The sequence below is a fragment of the Macaca nemestrina genome, chromosome 3 (assembly GCF_043159975.1).
Source record: "Macaca nemestrina isolate mMacNem1 chromosome 3, mMacNem.hap1, whole genome shotgun sequence".
NCBI classification, from domain to species: Eukaryota; Metazoa; Chordata; class Mammalia; order Primates; family Cercopithecidae; genus Macaca; species Macaca nemestrina.
Genome location: NC_092127.1, coordinates 36,090,197 through 36,105,553, shown reverse-complemented (window position 1 = coordinate 36,105,553; position 15,357 = coordinate 36,090,197). Strand labels below are relative to the sequence as shown.

The window sequence follows — 15,357 nt, the reverse complement described above, 5'->3', positions numbered from 1 at the left end:
CCTCCTACCCAAGGTGGTATCCCTTGATTGGATTTTTCATTTTCCTTTTCTTAAATGTGTGTTGACATCATCCCAGGTGGCTGTTAAGATCTTTAAATTTGACAGAGTCCTGCATTCTTTTTATATACTTTTGTCTCTTTCATCCATAGCTCTTCCCTGTTAAAAATGATAGTCAACTGAATTTTGGACATCTCTCTCTCTTTTTTGTTTTGGTCTAAGTTGAGGGTCATGGTTTCTAGGTCATGGTACTGATGGAAGGCACACTTAGAATTTTGTTACTTTGTAAACCTACTTTAAAATAACAAACTCCTGTGTTTAAACAAAATTTTCAACAAACATTAGAAATGCTGTGTATATTTAGAACATATTCATCTGCTTATAGGTGTAATAAGGAATTTTCATGTTGCCTGAGGAAGGACTTACAATTTTCATTAGAATGTAAGCTCAGTGACAGTCCTGAGAACAGATTTCTCTGTTTAGCTTACTGTTGTATATCCACTAGAAAGAATAATGTCCAGCATTTAGCAGATACTCAAATATTTATTGAATAAATGAAAAAGTGTAGTTTCTGAATACATGATAGATTGTTTATTATTAGTGTGAGATTGAGCCTTTTACTTACTTTTAAGTTCTTTTCCTCCTTTTTTCTTCTTTTAGGCAGAAACCACTAATACTAGCCTCTTGCAAGTACAACTGGAATGCAGTTTACATAATAAAGTGTGTCAGCAATTAAAGGTAAAATAAAATATGTAGTGTTTTCTCTCTGCTTTCCTTCCTTCCTCTTTGCTTAAAAATAAAACACAAGGCCAGGTGCAGTGGCTCATGCCTGTAATCCCAGCACTTTGGGAGGCCGAGCTGGGTGGATCACGAGGTCAGGAGATCAAGACCATCCTGGCTAACCTGGTGAAACCCCGTGTCTACTAAAAATCCAAAAAGCTTAGCCAGGCGTGGTGGCAGGCGCCTGCAGTCCCAGCTACTTGGGAGGCTGAGGCAGGAGAATGGCATGAACTCGGGAGGCGGAGCTTGCAGTGAGCCAAGATTGCGCCACTGCACTCCAGCCTGGGTGACAGAGCCAGACTCCATCTCAAAAAAAATAAAACACAAAACAGTATATTCTGTTCTCATACATGTGCTGTTACGTGAAATGCTTTTCCTTTCCTCCATAGTTTGAAACCACAAAGTTGAGATGATTTTTTTTTCCTTTTTTCCTCCTTCCTCCAATCTCAGAGTTGTTACCTGGAATCTGATGATGTTTTGCGTCTACAAATGAGCATAATGGTAACAACGGAAAACTCTTCGAAAGAATTTGAAGAAAACACACAAGATTTGTTAGATCATCTCTCTATTGTTTACGTAGCTACAGATAAATCTGAGACCTCAGGTAAGGTGGGATGTTTAAAATTTTTCATTATATTTTGATCAGTCTGCATCATCGTTCTGTATAGCATTTATGTATAGATTGTATCGTAGCAAACCAAGACAAATAACCTTTGCTTTAATTGTTAAGCGATTGTAGTAGTAACTGGTTCTCAACCTGCAACTGCTAAGAAGGCTGTATCATTTTGGGGAGAGGTTAAGTAACAACTACAAACTGCTCTGAGTTTCCTTAGGGATAATTTTTCTTGATGTTTGGAGACAGTAAGCAAATTATGTGGGCATGACAGTTTAATGTAAATATTTACAAAGTATTTGAAGTCTTGGGTTTCTTGTTCCACTTTTAATGATTTGCCTAAGCTCAGTTAACCACATCATGCTGTTTTGTATTTTAAATAGCTAACAGGCTGCAGTTGTTCCTGGATGCTTGACAAGTTCAGTAGAATTTTAGTGTTCAGTTTTATGAATTTTATCTTTGGAAATGTGTGTCCTACTTATCAGAAATAAATGCATTCATCTGTTTAACTTCCTAAGAACTTTATGTGATCCATCAAATTCATAACATAGAATATACTAGTATCTTTTGGTTATCAAGACTCTTCTGAATGTGACTCTATATATGTATTTGTATGCAAAGAAAGGATAGCTTTTATTCTTTTTGTTGTTGTTGTTGTTGTTGTTTGGTTTTATTTCTGTTTTTGTTTTTTTTTAGACAGGATTTTGCTCTGTAGCCCAGGCGGGAGTGCAGAGATGTGATCTTGGCTCACTGCAACCTCAAACTCCTGGGCTCAAGCAATCCTGCCACCTTGGCCTCCCAAGTAGCTGGGTCCACAGGCGCACACCACTATGCCTGGCTACTTTAAACATTGTTTTTTTTTTTGTTTTTTTTTGTTTTTTTTTGTTTTTTTTTTTTTGTAGAGTCAGGGTCTCCCTGTGTTGCTCAGGATAGTCTTGAACTCCTGGGCTCAAACAATCCTCCCCTCTTGGCCTCCCAAAGTTCTGGGATTGCAAGCATGAGCCACCCTGCCCTGCCTTGGCAGTCTTAATTGGTCAAACAGCATTTACCTTTCAGTCTTCAGAGCTGGCTGTGGTGGTGCTGGATCAGCAGGCGAGCTCTCCTGTCCTCGGTGCTTGGTGATTCTCATAACCGCCAGGTGAACGTACGTGTGGGGCAGATCCCTGACCCGTGGGGACCATTTCTGTTGCTGAGGGCTAAAAGGAAGCCTGAAACCCGAGATCTCAGAATTTTCTTCTTTCCAAATGTGGTTGTCTAAATGAGGAAATGAGGGGCTTTCTAATCAACAGGAGAACATAGCTTTATTTGAAGTCATCCAGTTCGTTAAGTTCATCCAGAAGTGCATTGTATGACCCTAAACTCAGAATTTTGCTCCTGGTAGTTCCTCATCATTTAGAGGGCTTAGGTTGGTAGGCATTTTTATAAGGATCTTTTTTCTTGTGATTAGAAAAAAAAAAAAGAAAGCTCCTAGTTTTGACTTCGGTTTTGAGAAATAAGTTAACATTTTTTATAGAAATGTGTAATGTGATATTTTAGTTACTACTACATGAAGGTGTGAGAATGAGATGGCTGTTTTAATCTCTGATTAAATACTCTGTTTTAATACTCTGATTCTTTTGGACAGATGATTCAGCAGTAAATATGTATATATTACATTCAGGAAACAGCCTTATATGGATACAGGTAATTGTAAATGCTTACCCAAAGTAAATTTTGAAATTGCAAGTGTGCATTTAATTGTAGAATATGAGGGCTTTTCAGGAACAGAGACAGTTCTCAGAAGAGACAGAAGCACTATCTCTGTTCTCTTTTTCTTTAACGTAAGCCCCTTTGCCCTTGCTTGAACCTCTGTTTGTATGAAGATTGTCAGCATCCCCTCCATATGGTTATGGCACAGATGCTGAGCAGTTGCTATGTATGGCTGGTCTGTGCGATTTATTCTAACAGTTGATTCAAACTGGATAAATACTCTCCCAGCTGAGAGTAGTAATGTGAGACTTTTCTTCTGTTTCAGGATATACGCCATTTCTCACAGAGAGATGCTCTGTCTCTGCAGTTTGAACCAGTACTACTACCTACTTCTACAACAAACTTTACAAAAATTGCTTCTTTTACCTGCAAAGGTACAGATTTTTAAACAGATTGTCGTTTGACTTTTGTTATCTTGTTGTCATCATGGCAACTCTTTCTACAACTACAGATTAGGCATGGTTTCAAAAAAGTGAAGTGAACGCATTTGATTTCAAGAAGTCCCAGCCTCAGTGGTTCTAAGATAGTGTGATGTAGAAACTATTGTTGATGCCACTTTTATTCTGCCACATATGTAGGATTTTGAGTTTAAAGCTTAATATTCTCTGTAGATAATGATTAGGAAGGAAAGCACTGTTATGTTTCTGACGAGAGTCTAAATATGCAGGCTGTTTTCGAGGGAAAATTGGCAATCTCTATGAAAATTTAAAATGCACATATATGCTCTTTGATCCTTAATTCTAGTTTTAAGAGTTTATCCTCCAGATATGTGTGTATTCAAAACTGTACCTATAGAAATGTGTGTGTGTGAGGACAGAAGAGCTGAACATCTGTGTTCACATGTGAGAGAGTGTTCAGAAACATGCATGAACAGTGATGTGAGCAGCGTGTGTACATTTAATTTTTTTTAGAGGATATCTGTGTACTTATACATGCACAGAACACCTGGAAGGATGTTGGAGAAACTGCTAACAGCTGCCTCCTCTAAGATAATTGGGAGTCAGGTTGAAGAAAGGTAGACTTTATTTTCACATTTTTTGTTAGTGTTCGAATTTTTAAAAACATATATATAACTTTTAAAAAGTTGGTTATTAGCATCAGAGAGTTAAGAATTGAACACAAGTGACTTAGGATTATGACCTAAATCAAGGAGAGCTTAAAGGTATTATTTTCATCAATCGGCAGTGCTTTCAAATACAGCTCGCTTTCTGCTGGTCAGCTCCCTTTTGCTGTTTAGGTTTTATTCCTTTCTTGCTCGTGCCTCCACACATTCCCCCTTACTCTGCCAAGTGAGCTTCTTGTTTCACTTTTGTCATTTCTGGTAAAGAAGTTGGTTTTAAAAAGTGTGGCTTTCTGGATAATTGGTAACAAAGAAGATGACAGGAACATTTGAGAAAGTAGTTACCTTTTATGTCTGATTCGCTATTTTAATGGAGACAGAAAAGTGAATAAAAAGTTGTAAATAAACAAGACGTAGGTCTTTTGTTCAGGCTTAATGAAAGAAAAGGTACTTAAGCTTCACATTTATTTCTTTATACCACAAAGCAGCTACATCCTGTGACAGTGGAATTATAGAAGATGTGAGAAAAACAACACGCACTCCAACACTAAAAGCATGCCTCTTCTCTTCTGTGGCTCAGGGGTAGGTGACTTCCACTTTCCCTGAAATCTTATGTTGTTGTTGTTGTTGTTTTCCCCTCTAGAAATGGTTTAAAAATATACTGATAGGACTCGTATGATTCTCTCTCTCTCTGGCCTTGCCGCCCCTTGCCTTCGCACTGCTAACAGGCAGTGAAAGGGATATTAGCTGAATGGGGAAAAGGAAGTGAAATAATTCAGTTTATGAAATAGGTTCAGTGTCAGGCATCCCAGATATGTGAAAAGCGTACATGTTCACATGGTGTTTCTGAGTTGACTTCAGGTCTGGTTTGGCCCTGACGACCTCTGTGAGCTGTGCTGGACACAGCCTGGTTGCTTCCCCCTGGCTTCTAGTTGCTCCCCATGTGAGCCAGAAGGTTGAAGGAGGTGATTGCTGAGGTCGTCTCTGGTGCTAGCTTTCATTTAGTAACGTTTTATGATGCTCCTGTTTTTGCAGTTAGAGGCTTATAAGAGGACTGACTGTTGTCCCACACTCAGGGCTGATAGCATGCATGTCCTCTGTTCACAGGTATTTTAGAATGGACTCTTCTGCAACCCAGTTTCACATAGAGACTCGTGAGAACACATCAGGACTTTGGTCAATATGGTACCGCAACCATTTTGACCGTAGTGTTGTATTAAATGATGTGTTTGTTTCCAGGGAGACCAAGCACATTTTAAAGGTACATACAGTATTTTTTCCCCGAAGTTTTAGCTTATTTTAAGCTTTGTTTAAGGTCAGATGCTGTGAAATTATTTCTATAGAATAATAAAAATTATTCCAATACTATGAAATTATTTAAATAAAATTTAATTTTAACTTATGATTTTTAAAACATGTATTTTTCTTTTGACATTTTCAGAATTACTTTTAGGAGATTTCTCTTTCTCTCTTTTTAAAAAACTATTTTTAAAAGAACTCAAAGGGACCAGGATATAACCTTTCAAAATATTTGCTGTTACCATTATTCAAAAATATTATGTATATGGTTTGTTCTAAAAAGGTTATATTTAGTTAAAATGAGCCTGGTTCATGATAAAATAGTAGGGTTAAATATCACTTACTGAAATTTCAAGATTATTTTTGTGAAATTTAAAACAGTGTCATCTTTAAGCATTGTTTGTAACCTATCATTTCTATAAAAATATTGCAAATTTTGATCTGGAAATAACTGAGTAAAGTCATACTTTCTGAAATATAGAAGAACGTTAGCATCATACTTTATAAAGATTTTAATCATAATTAGTGTTAGGAAAAGTAATTTCTCTTGCTTCTTTTCTTTTTAGATTCTGAATTTCACTGGCCCTTTATTTCTACCTCCAGGCTGTTGGAATATATTTTCTTTGAAACTTGCTGTTAAAGACATTGCCATAAATCTATTCACCAATGTATTTTTGACTACAAACATAGGTGCCATTTTTGCAATACCTCTACAGATTTATTCAGCACCAAACAAGGTATTTTCTACAATACTATATGTGTGTTACAGTTTTCTTAATTACTGTTGTTTTTTTATTAATCTTTAGTGCTTGAGTTTTATTAACTGGGTTAAGCTCATGTTCTTTAAGGCTAAGAAACTGAAGGGTATTACCAGGCCAATCTTGGATGATAAATTGTTCAGATATAGAAATCTTTATTTGGAAAGAGTTTTCTTTTTTATAAAGTAATTTGAAGTTCTTGAATGAAATAAGGCATGACCAATAGATTAATAGATATAATTTTCATTTATTTCCAAAATTTGTAGAGCAATGAATATGTGTTAGCTATAGAAAACACAGTTTGGTTTTTAGTACATACTTGCAATGACTTAAAAAATTAGATTGTTAAATGCTTTATTTGGATCTCTTCTAAGTGACTCTCAGCTGCCCGTAATCCTTGAATTTCCTTAGTGGGCCAAGTCTAAAGCCTGAAAAGATTCACAATTAAGAAAATGCTTTCTGAAATCTGGGTAAATTGTATTTAATTTAGACTGTCTTAAATATGTCTCTTTTTTCTTTAATATTTATTTCTTTTCATTTGGTTATTATTTTTGCTTCTTTTTGCTCCAAGCTATTTTGTATAACTCTGGGTTCTGGTTTTTGTATGCAACATTCATGCAACCATCTTTATTTTTTTCTCACTTACAGTAGGGATCTTTCATAGTTAGAAATGTCTCATGCTTAACTAGCTGAAAGCATGCAGATAGGAATTCTAAAATTAAGCAGAGTGTAAGGTTAATTCCATTTATCCATATTTCGAGCAGGGGTGGTTTCTTAGAAATTTTTTTTTCTATTCAAGAGATGCATATCAGCAGAGTGACTGTGAGAGCAGCAGGCAGGTTTCAGGTGTATGTGGAAGTCATGTGTCTGTACTCTCCATACCTGTAGGAAATGGGAAAGTAAATGTCCTGAATAGCTAGGAGTTATAGATCAGCGTACTGTTTCCCAGAAGATTAGGGTTCAGTTAAATAAAAAAAAACAAAAAAAAAAACAAAAAAAAACTCTAACCCCTGAGAATGTCCTGAGACTAATTTAATCTTTAAAATTTTTTTTTTTTTTTTTTTTTTACAGCTAGGGTCTCACTCTGTTGCCCAGGCTTCAGTGCAGCCATGTGATCATAATCTTTCATTCAGATGGCAATTTCGTGTCTTGTGGGCCCAAGGGTCATTCTTGTCATTGATTATTGTGCGTGCAGAATCCACTCAGTGACCCTCCTAGGGAGAGACAGTTCAGATTTCTCTGAAAATCCCTAAAAAATTAGAAAGTAACTTTTTGGCTCGTGGTTAAAGGGAAGTTCACTGAGGTGCAGGCCAATGTCTGCTTTGAATTTTAGTGCATTGGGATTTTTATGTTTAGTGCTGTGTTTTAAGTTATTCATATATTACTTTTCAATCTAGGAAGGGAGTCTGGGTTTTGAAGTGATAGCACATTGTGGCATGCATTATTTCATGGGAAAATCAAAAGCAGGTAAGTATTTTGCTCTTAGGCTTTCTGTAGAACTCTAGTTTGGGGGATGGGAAGTAGTGAGGAAAATTAGCATTTGTCAATGGAATAATTAGTTCTATAAAGGTAATTGCATCATATTCTGTAGAGAGGATGATCATTAACAGAATGACTTAAAATTGTTAAGAACCCTCCAGAAACACCTGGGGTACTTGTGTAAAGAATGCCCCCTTATTATCTAGTAGTTTGTACTTCCGCAAGGGATTTTTTTTTCAAATAACATTGTTTGATCATCATAGCACCCATAGGAAAAATTGGAAGATTCTGATTCTTTTGTAAAAGAACTGACTAGAAGTTAGTAAAAATAACTTGGAATTGTATTTGAGGACTTCAGTTATAGGAGTGTAAACATCTTGCAGAGGAGATTTGAGACTGAAGGGCCTTAGTGTTGAGGTCCAAGCTGTTTCTTTTGGGTTGTTTTTTTGTGTTTTTTTTGTTTTTTTGTTTGTTTGTTTTTGTCTTGATTTATAAAGATATTTAAGGAGAGTTTTAAAGTATAGATTTTTTTTTTTTTTTTTTTTTTATTATTAAAGATTCCCACCTCTCCTTCCTGATACCCTCCTTAGGAAGACAGAACAAATCTGTTGGTAGAATGAGGTGAACAATAGACCAGTTATAAACATGCACCTTCTCTAGGATCGGCTCCTGGTCTGTGCCCCCTTTCAAGAACTACTGTTTTCTCTCAGCACTGTAGATGGTGACCTGGAAGACTTGTTGATGATTAGCATGTGTGTGGAAGGAGTTTCACATTTTAGATTTAAAGCTGTTAAAAATGTTCCAAGTATAATTTTGTTTCAGGCTGTATTCATGAGCCATGTGTCTTTTACGTTACTACCTTTACATAATTCAATTTAGTTTTGTTTTACGACATGTTTGTTTAATTTGATATCATTTACCATTGAGTTAGAGGGACTTTTAATTAATAAGCAGCAGAGGACTGAGGTGGCATTTATTAACCCTACAGTCCTCTCAGTTTAAGAAGTTTAATATTCAGCCCTTGGCATTATTTACTTAAGTGAATTATGTTTTCTGTAAATCTAAATATGGAATCTGATCTAACTTTTAGGAAATCCTAATTGGAATGGGAGCCTTTCTCTCGATCAGTCTACTTGGGATGTGGATTCTGAACTTGCAAATAAATTGTATGAAAGATGGAAGAAATATAAAAATGGTGACGTCTGCAAGTATGTCTCCACTGTCTTCTTTTTTGTTCAGCAGTGGGGAGACACTGTTATGGTAGTCCCTCCTTACCTGCGGGGATACATTCTAAGACCCCCACCCCCACCCCACCGTGGATGCCTGAAACTGTAGCAAACCCTGTATACGATGCATGAGTTTATTTTTCCTTTATCATAATTTCACAAATAGAAGATTCGTTCTTACTGTAAATCTTAGCAGTCTCAGCATACAATTGTTTTCTATTAAGTCAACAACTTTTCACCCTTTTGGGTAAAAGGAAGCAGTTTATGGCTTCTCTTTGGCATATTTGAATTGTCAGCATCACTGTTCTTGCACTTTAAAGCCATTATTAAGTCAAGTAAGGGCTACTTGAACAAAAGCACTGTGATGCCAGGACAGTTGACCTGATGACTGAGATGGCTACTAAGTGACTAGCAGGCAGGTAGTGGATCCAGTGTGGATATGCTGGGCAGAGGGATGGTTTGCATGTCCCAGACAAGATGGAGTGGGGCGGCTTGAACTTTCATCATGCTACTCAGTACTGTGTGTAATATAAAAGTTAGGAATTATTTCTGGAATTTTTCACTTAATATTTTCAGACCCCAGTTGATCACAGGTAACTGAAACTGTAGAAAGCAAAACTGTGCATACGGGCCAATGACTGCACGCAGTATTTTATTGATGTTACAGTCCTTAGTTTCTAGTGATTGATACTTCTCTCCAGCTTTTAATTTTGACAAATTTCAAACCTCGGAAGTTGAGGATAGTACAGTGAATTCTCAGATACTCCTCATCTAGATTTTGTTCACCAGATGCTCACATTTTATCACTTTTGCTTTATTTCTCTCTATATGTGTACACACACACATAGAAACACACACACGCAGACTTTTGCCGAGTCATTGAAAGTGAGCTGTAGATGTCATACTTCAACTCTCAATACTTTATTAGGAAATTCTTTATTTCCTAAGGAGAATATTTTCTTGTATCTAACTATACTACCGTTGCATACCCAACAAACTTGACATTCATATAATTATATTGTTTAATATACAGTCTGTGTTAAAAATTTCCCCTAGTTGATCCAGTAGTGTTCATTATAGCTGCTTTTTTCTTTATCTTTTCTTTGAATCCAGAATCCATTTAAAGGCCATGCATTGCATTTGGTTGTCATGTTTTCTTAGTTTTCTTTAGACTAGTGTTCCTACCTTTCATCATGTTTCATCATGTTGATACTTCTCAAAAATTCAGGCCAGTTGTTTTATAAAACATTCCACACTCTGGATTTTTCTGTTTGCTTCCTCAAGTTCATGATCTGGTTAAATGTTTTTGGCAAGAATATGAGTTACCTGGTTGAACTTGTGTCTGTATTATTTCATCTCATCAGGAGGTACATAAATGTCAGTTTGTTCCATTACTGGCCTTGCTGAGTTCAGTCACTTGGTTTAGGTGATGAGTGACAGAACTCTCCATTGTACATACCTTTTTCCTTGTATAATTAATAAATCTGTGCTGTGACAGTTTGATAAATTACCATATAAATGCCCTGTTCCCTAAGGATGTTTCATCCCATGGTTTTAGTATTTATTGATAATCCTTGCTGGAATCAGTTGTTAGACAAATGGCTGCAAAATGATGTTTCTGATTATTTTGTTCGTTCTACGTTTATTGGCAGATTTTTTTTTTCTAAAAGAGTATTTCTCTTGCTTTTAAGCATCACTCTGATTCTTTAGTTGCAGTGTTGTACTCTCTTACCATCACTATAAATTTTGATGATAAATTGTTCTAAATTTGGCTGGTAGGAGCTCTTTGGCTGGCTTGTGTGGTCCTTTGAAATGTTCCTGTTGTTGTTTGAGTGCTTCCTTGCTTTCTAGTAAAACAGGGCTTTCTAGGGTCAATCTTGTACTTTCCCATCCCCAGACTTAGAGTAAACCATTTCCCCAAGAGCCCTTTTCCTGTAAGTGGGAATAGTATTTACTGATTTCCCTAAATAACAAAAGTATTAAATATTAAATTTTTAAATAGCAAAATTATTTTTCATAATAGTTTCTTTATCAATTAAACAGGAGGAATGTTTTGGGAACCACTCGATTTGCTCACTTGAAGAAATCCAAGGAGTCAGAGTCCTTTGTTTTCTTTTTGCCTCGTTTGGTCGCAGAGCCTGGCCTCGTGTTAAACTTCAGCGCAACTGCCCTTAGGAGCAGCGTGGTGAGGACTGTGTGTCTTTCCATATCTTTGTCAGTGACTCCCCAGTGCTTGGGTTTTCAAAGTACCAGATTTTCCACCTAGAGCTACTATTTCAAAGCCAAAATTAAGGAGATGTCAAAAGAACTAGATGAGCAGTAAAACTCTAAGCAGACTGAAAACGCATGAAACAAATAGACTTTGAATTGAATGTACACTCCATAAATGTGTCAGTTAACAAAGTACTCAACTGCAAACAGCAGAGAAAATCTTGACTGGCTTAATTAGGAGTCATTTTATAACAAGAAGCTCAAAGGGGAGAAGTCCAGAGGAAGTCAGGTTGTGCTCTCTGTGAAGCCATCAGGGACTGAGGCTTCTCTCCCTGTCTACTGTCCATCCTTAGCGTGTTGGCTTCGGTGCTTGTCTGTGCCTCTCTTGTCCAGCTCTGGTGGCAGGAAGACTGGGCAAAGAGAAGGAGGTGCCTCCAGCAGACTTCCATTTATGTCTCATGGCTAAGAACTCTATACCACCCATGACGTGAATTATAATGTATGCCGTATCAGGTGCCCATAGATTTTCTTGGGGATGACATCCTCAGGCCGGTGTTTAACTTTTTATTTTTAAATGATTTCAACTTAGAGAAAAGTTTTTGGCAAGAGCTCCCAAAGAGAAAATCAGGAGCTTGCAAAAAGAAAAGAATGTTTTTGCAAAGATTTCTCAGTTTTTAATGTTTGCCACACTTGCTTGAACATTCTCTTTCTGCATACACATGTCTTTGTGAGCCATCTGAGTGTCAGACGTTACACCCTCTTACCTCTAACTTTCAGTGTGAATTATTTAAGAACAAGGGCTTTTTTCTGAACCAGAGTATAATGATCAAAATCAGAAAATGTAACAATCATGATGGTGTTATTTAATCTATGGTGTATATATATACAGTATGTATGTATATATACTACATATATACAGTATATGTAGATCAAGTGTTTTCAGAGATCCCACTGTCATACTTTATAGCATTTTTTTTTCTGGTTCAGAATCCAGTCCAGGATTTCTCATTTCATTGGCAGATCTTTTTAGTCTCCTTTAATCTTCCCCAGCCGTTCTTTGCCTTTTATGACATACACATTTTTGAAGCGTGCTGGCCATTTATTTCCTATGATGTTTCTTGATTGGAGTTACGTGATGTTTCCTCATGATTAGGTTATGCTTTTTTGGGCCAGAATATCTCAGGAGGGATGCGGTGTCCCTCTCAGGGTTTTAACTTGTCTTTCCTCACACCTAGGTAAAGTACTTTGTGGTGCAGAACCCGTCCTCTTGGCCGGTCTCCTTGCAGCTCCTGCCTCTCTCCTTGTACCCTAAACCCGAAGCCCTGGTACACCTGCTCCACAGATGGTATGAAGACTTTTTTTTTTTCTGAGAGGCAGTTTGGGAAGTATTGGGAAGACTTAGAAATACTTAATGTCCTGCAGTGTTTCAACCAGGCCCTGTGTGTGGATGTGGACACAGTATTAACCCGTTAGCTCATGGACCTTGGGCATCCTGCCCCTTGTGCGTGTGATTTGATGGAACTGCCTGGCTCTGTGTGTTATGTGGCATCTTCATTGTTACTGTGTGAAGTCCACTAACCAACAGAACATCCTTTTCTTTAGTGAGGGAACCTATATCATCATTTTTTCTTCACATATACTCCTAACATTTAGACTCGCAATCATGGTGATTTCTGGGCAGCATAAATAAGTTTAGTGTTTTAGTCCAGTTGCCCCTCCATATCTGCAGGGGAATTGGTCGCAGGACCCCCTCGGATACTAAAATCCCAAGGATGTTCAAGTCCTTTAAAACCATTGATGGAAAAATTGGCCCTCCTTATTTGAGGGTTCTCCATCTGTGGTTGGTCGAACCTACAGGTTTGGGACCTGCAGATGCAGAGGGTTTAATGTATATTCTTGTCTAGCACTAAACAGGAAGAGATGATAATTAGTTCATGTCTGTTATATCTTATTTTCACACAATCACAGTTTTACTCAGAATGTTTCCAGCTTCTCGTTTAGTAAGATCCACCCTTATCCCAGGGTTTCTCAGCTTTCACAGTATTGATATTTTGCACCAGATGGTTCTACCATTCTGTTTGGTGGGGGTGGGAGGGGCCATCTTGTGTGTCAAAGGATGTTTAGCATCATTTCTGGCTTCTACCCACTAGTTGCCAGTAGGACCTCCCCAGCTGTGACAGCCAAAAATGTTTCCAGACGTTGCCCAATGTTTCCTGTGGGATAAAATTGCCTTTGGTTGAGAGTCACTTTTTTTTCCAAAAAATTTGCTTTATATTTAGAGCTTCTGTCACCATCTGCCTCCTTATATCCTGTGATGCCAAAGTCATTCATTTAGCAATATTTATTGATCACTGACAATATGGCAGACATGGGTGTGGGAATGTGGGATGGACCTGGGACATAGTGGTGACAGGACGGGATGAATTTTGTGTGTATGTGTGTGCACAAACATGTACTCACCTATGTATAAATGTATATGTGTGCACACACTTATTAAACCTTTCTTTATTGGCAGATGTGAGTGCTATTGTAAACATTTGCTTTTTTCATTATAGGTTTGGCACTGATATGCAGATGATTAATTTCACAACTGGTGAATTCCAGCTCACTGAAGCTTGCCCTTACCTGGTAGGATGTTATCCTAACACAGAAAAAAGAATGCCGACAAACTAGACACATGAGCATATGGGCCTCACTAATTTAAGTTTAAAATGTCTTTTATGTACTATATATGGCTCTTTTGTTTTTATTCTCTGGGTATTAACAATACATAGCAGATTTTTCCAGTTAACTAATGCAATAGGAGCTGGGTTTATGTTAGCTCTAAATCATTTTAATTTGATGATTTAGAATCATGTGAGTAAAGAAATAACAGTTGAACAGAGCTTTGTAGAAAACCATGAAACTTGAAACCCCAGAATTTATAATTCTCTTAAGATTCCTTGGCCCTCAAATTCTTTTTTAAGGCAAGGAAAGGTAAAAACAAATACATTTAAAAAAATCTTTTCTTACTAAACTGTGTTCCTGTTTTTAGCAAGTCACCCAATTTCTGTGATGTTTACTCTATCTATAAAAAAGGACTACTCTAAAATTCTTAAGCCTGTGGGCAATCATGAGGTCTTGCCCAAATACTTAGGAGTAGGAGTAAACATTTCATGTGGTGAAGATGCTGTTTGCCTGGGGACTTGGCAGCCTTACTTCTCAGTTTCCACTCAGTCATTCCATGGCTATTTGTGTATAGCTGAGTGTTGGCCTTGCAGGTATACTGTGTTTCAGATCAATTCAAAAGTGGAACATCTGTTGACAGAAAATACATACATATACATATAAACTCACATATGCAGATAACTCTATTTTTACTACACATACACATTTAAGCGCCTTGAGTATTTTCTTCTTTATCTTTATCCCTCCAAAAATATACTGTTGGCTCTAGATTAATTTCAATAACAGAAGGAGGAAGACCACAGGTAACCCATTGCCACAGACTCTCCTTTCTTTTCTTAAGTGTTGAGGGAGCATTGGTGCGGGCAGGGCTGAAGCCTTGCACCCAGGTGTGGTCTTATTCTTGTTAGTGAGCCTGCCCCTTCCTCTCTGTCTCAGTTTCTCTACCAGGAGGTCTTCAAGGCTATTCAAGATAATTAGTCCAAAATACTAAGTGATATCTTGCCTCACTGGTATTCAGTCATGACATCTTGAAATTCCAAAAATAATGCCCATTTATTTTAAATTTAAATATTCTATTTAGATGTGAATAAATGATAGAACTCATTTGGAGAAAGTTTTTATCTATGACGGAATATTTTTCCCAAGAAATATTATACATTTTGGGATAAGGGAAATTATTGCTATTGTTAATTTATGACATTGACAAAAAGAACAGTTAATATCAGTGCCTTGAAAACACTGAGTTAAAATTTAACTCAAAATTGTTATTAGAATTCATCGTCATGTAAAGAAAGGCTTCCTGCATTTTGATTTTGCTGATTTGCTTTTAGAAATATAGTTCCTTTGGTTAAGAGCACTGGAATTTTTTTTTTTTTTTTTTTTTTTTTTTTTTTTTTTTTTTTTGAGACGGAGTCTCGCTCTGTCGCCCAGGCTGGAGTGCAGTGGCGCTATCTCGGCTCACTGCAAGCTCTGCCTTCCGGGTTCACGCCATTCTCCTGCCTCAGCCTCCCGAGTAGC

General features: G+C 37.1%; 1 protein-coding gene across 6 annotated transcripts in view; it reads left to right on the top strand.

Moving 5' to 3' along the window:
* Positions 1-15,357, top strand: part of TMEM131L (transmembrane 131 like) — a 170,001-nt gene that overhangs the window by 112,331 nt on the left and 42,313 nt on the right. For 4 of the 6 annotated variants that reach the window (XM_071092911.1, XM_071092914.1, XM_071092910.1 and 1 more), the window contains 12 exons: positions 658-735; positions 1,228-1,381; positions 3,015-3,073; positions 3,405-3,513; positions 4,685-4,781; positions 5,307-5,460; positions 6,065-6,235; positions 7,654-7,723; positions 8,826-8,943; positions 11,005-11,146; positions 12,408-12,517; positions 13,728-13,800. In XM_071092911.1, coding sequence (XP_070949012.1) covers positions 658-735; positions 1,228-1,381; positions 3,015-3,073; positions 3,405-3,513; positions 4,685-4,781; positions 5,307-5,460; positions 6,065-6,235; positions 7,654-7,723; positions 8,826-8,943; positions 11,005-11,146; positions 12,408-12,517; positions 13,728-13,800 — 1,335 coding nt within the window. The remainder of the gene's footprint in view (positions 1-657; positions 736-1,227; positions 1,382-3,014; positions 3,074-3,404; positions 3,514-4,684; positions 4,782-5,306; positions 5,461-6,064; positions 6,236-7,653; positions 7,724-8,825; positions 8,944-11,004; positions 11,147-12,407; positions 12,518-13,727; positions 13,801-15,357) is intronic. The other 2 variants (XM_071092912.1, XM_071092909.1) reach the window with 1 other exon arrangement.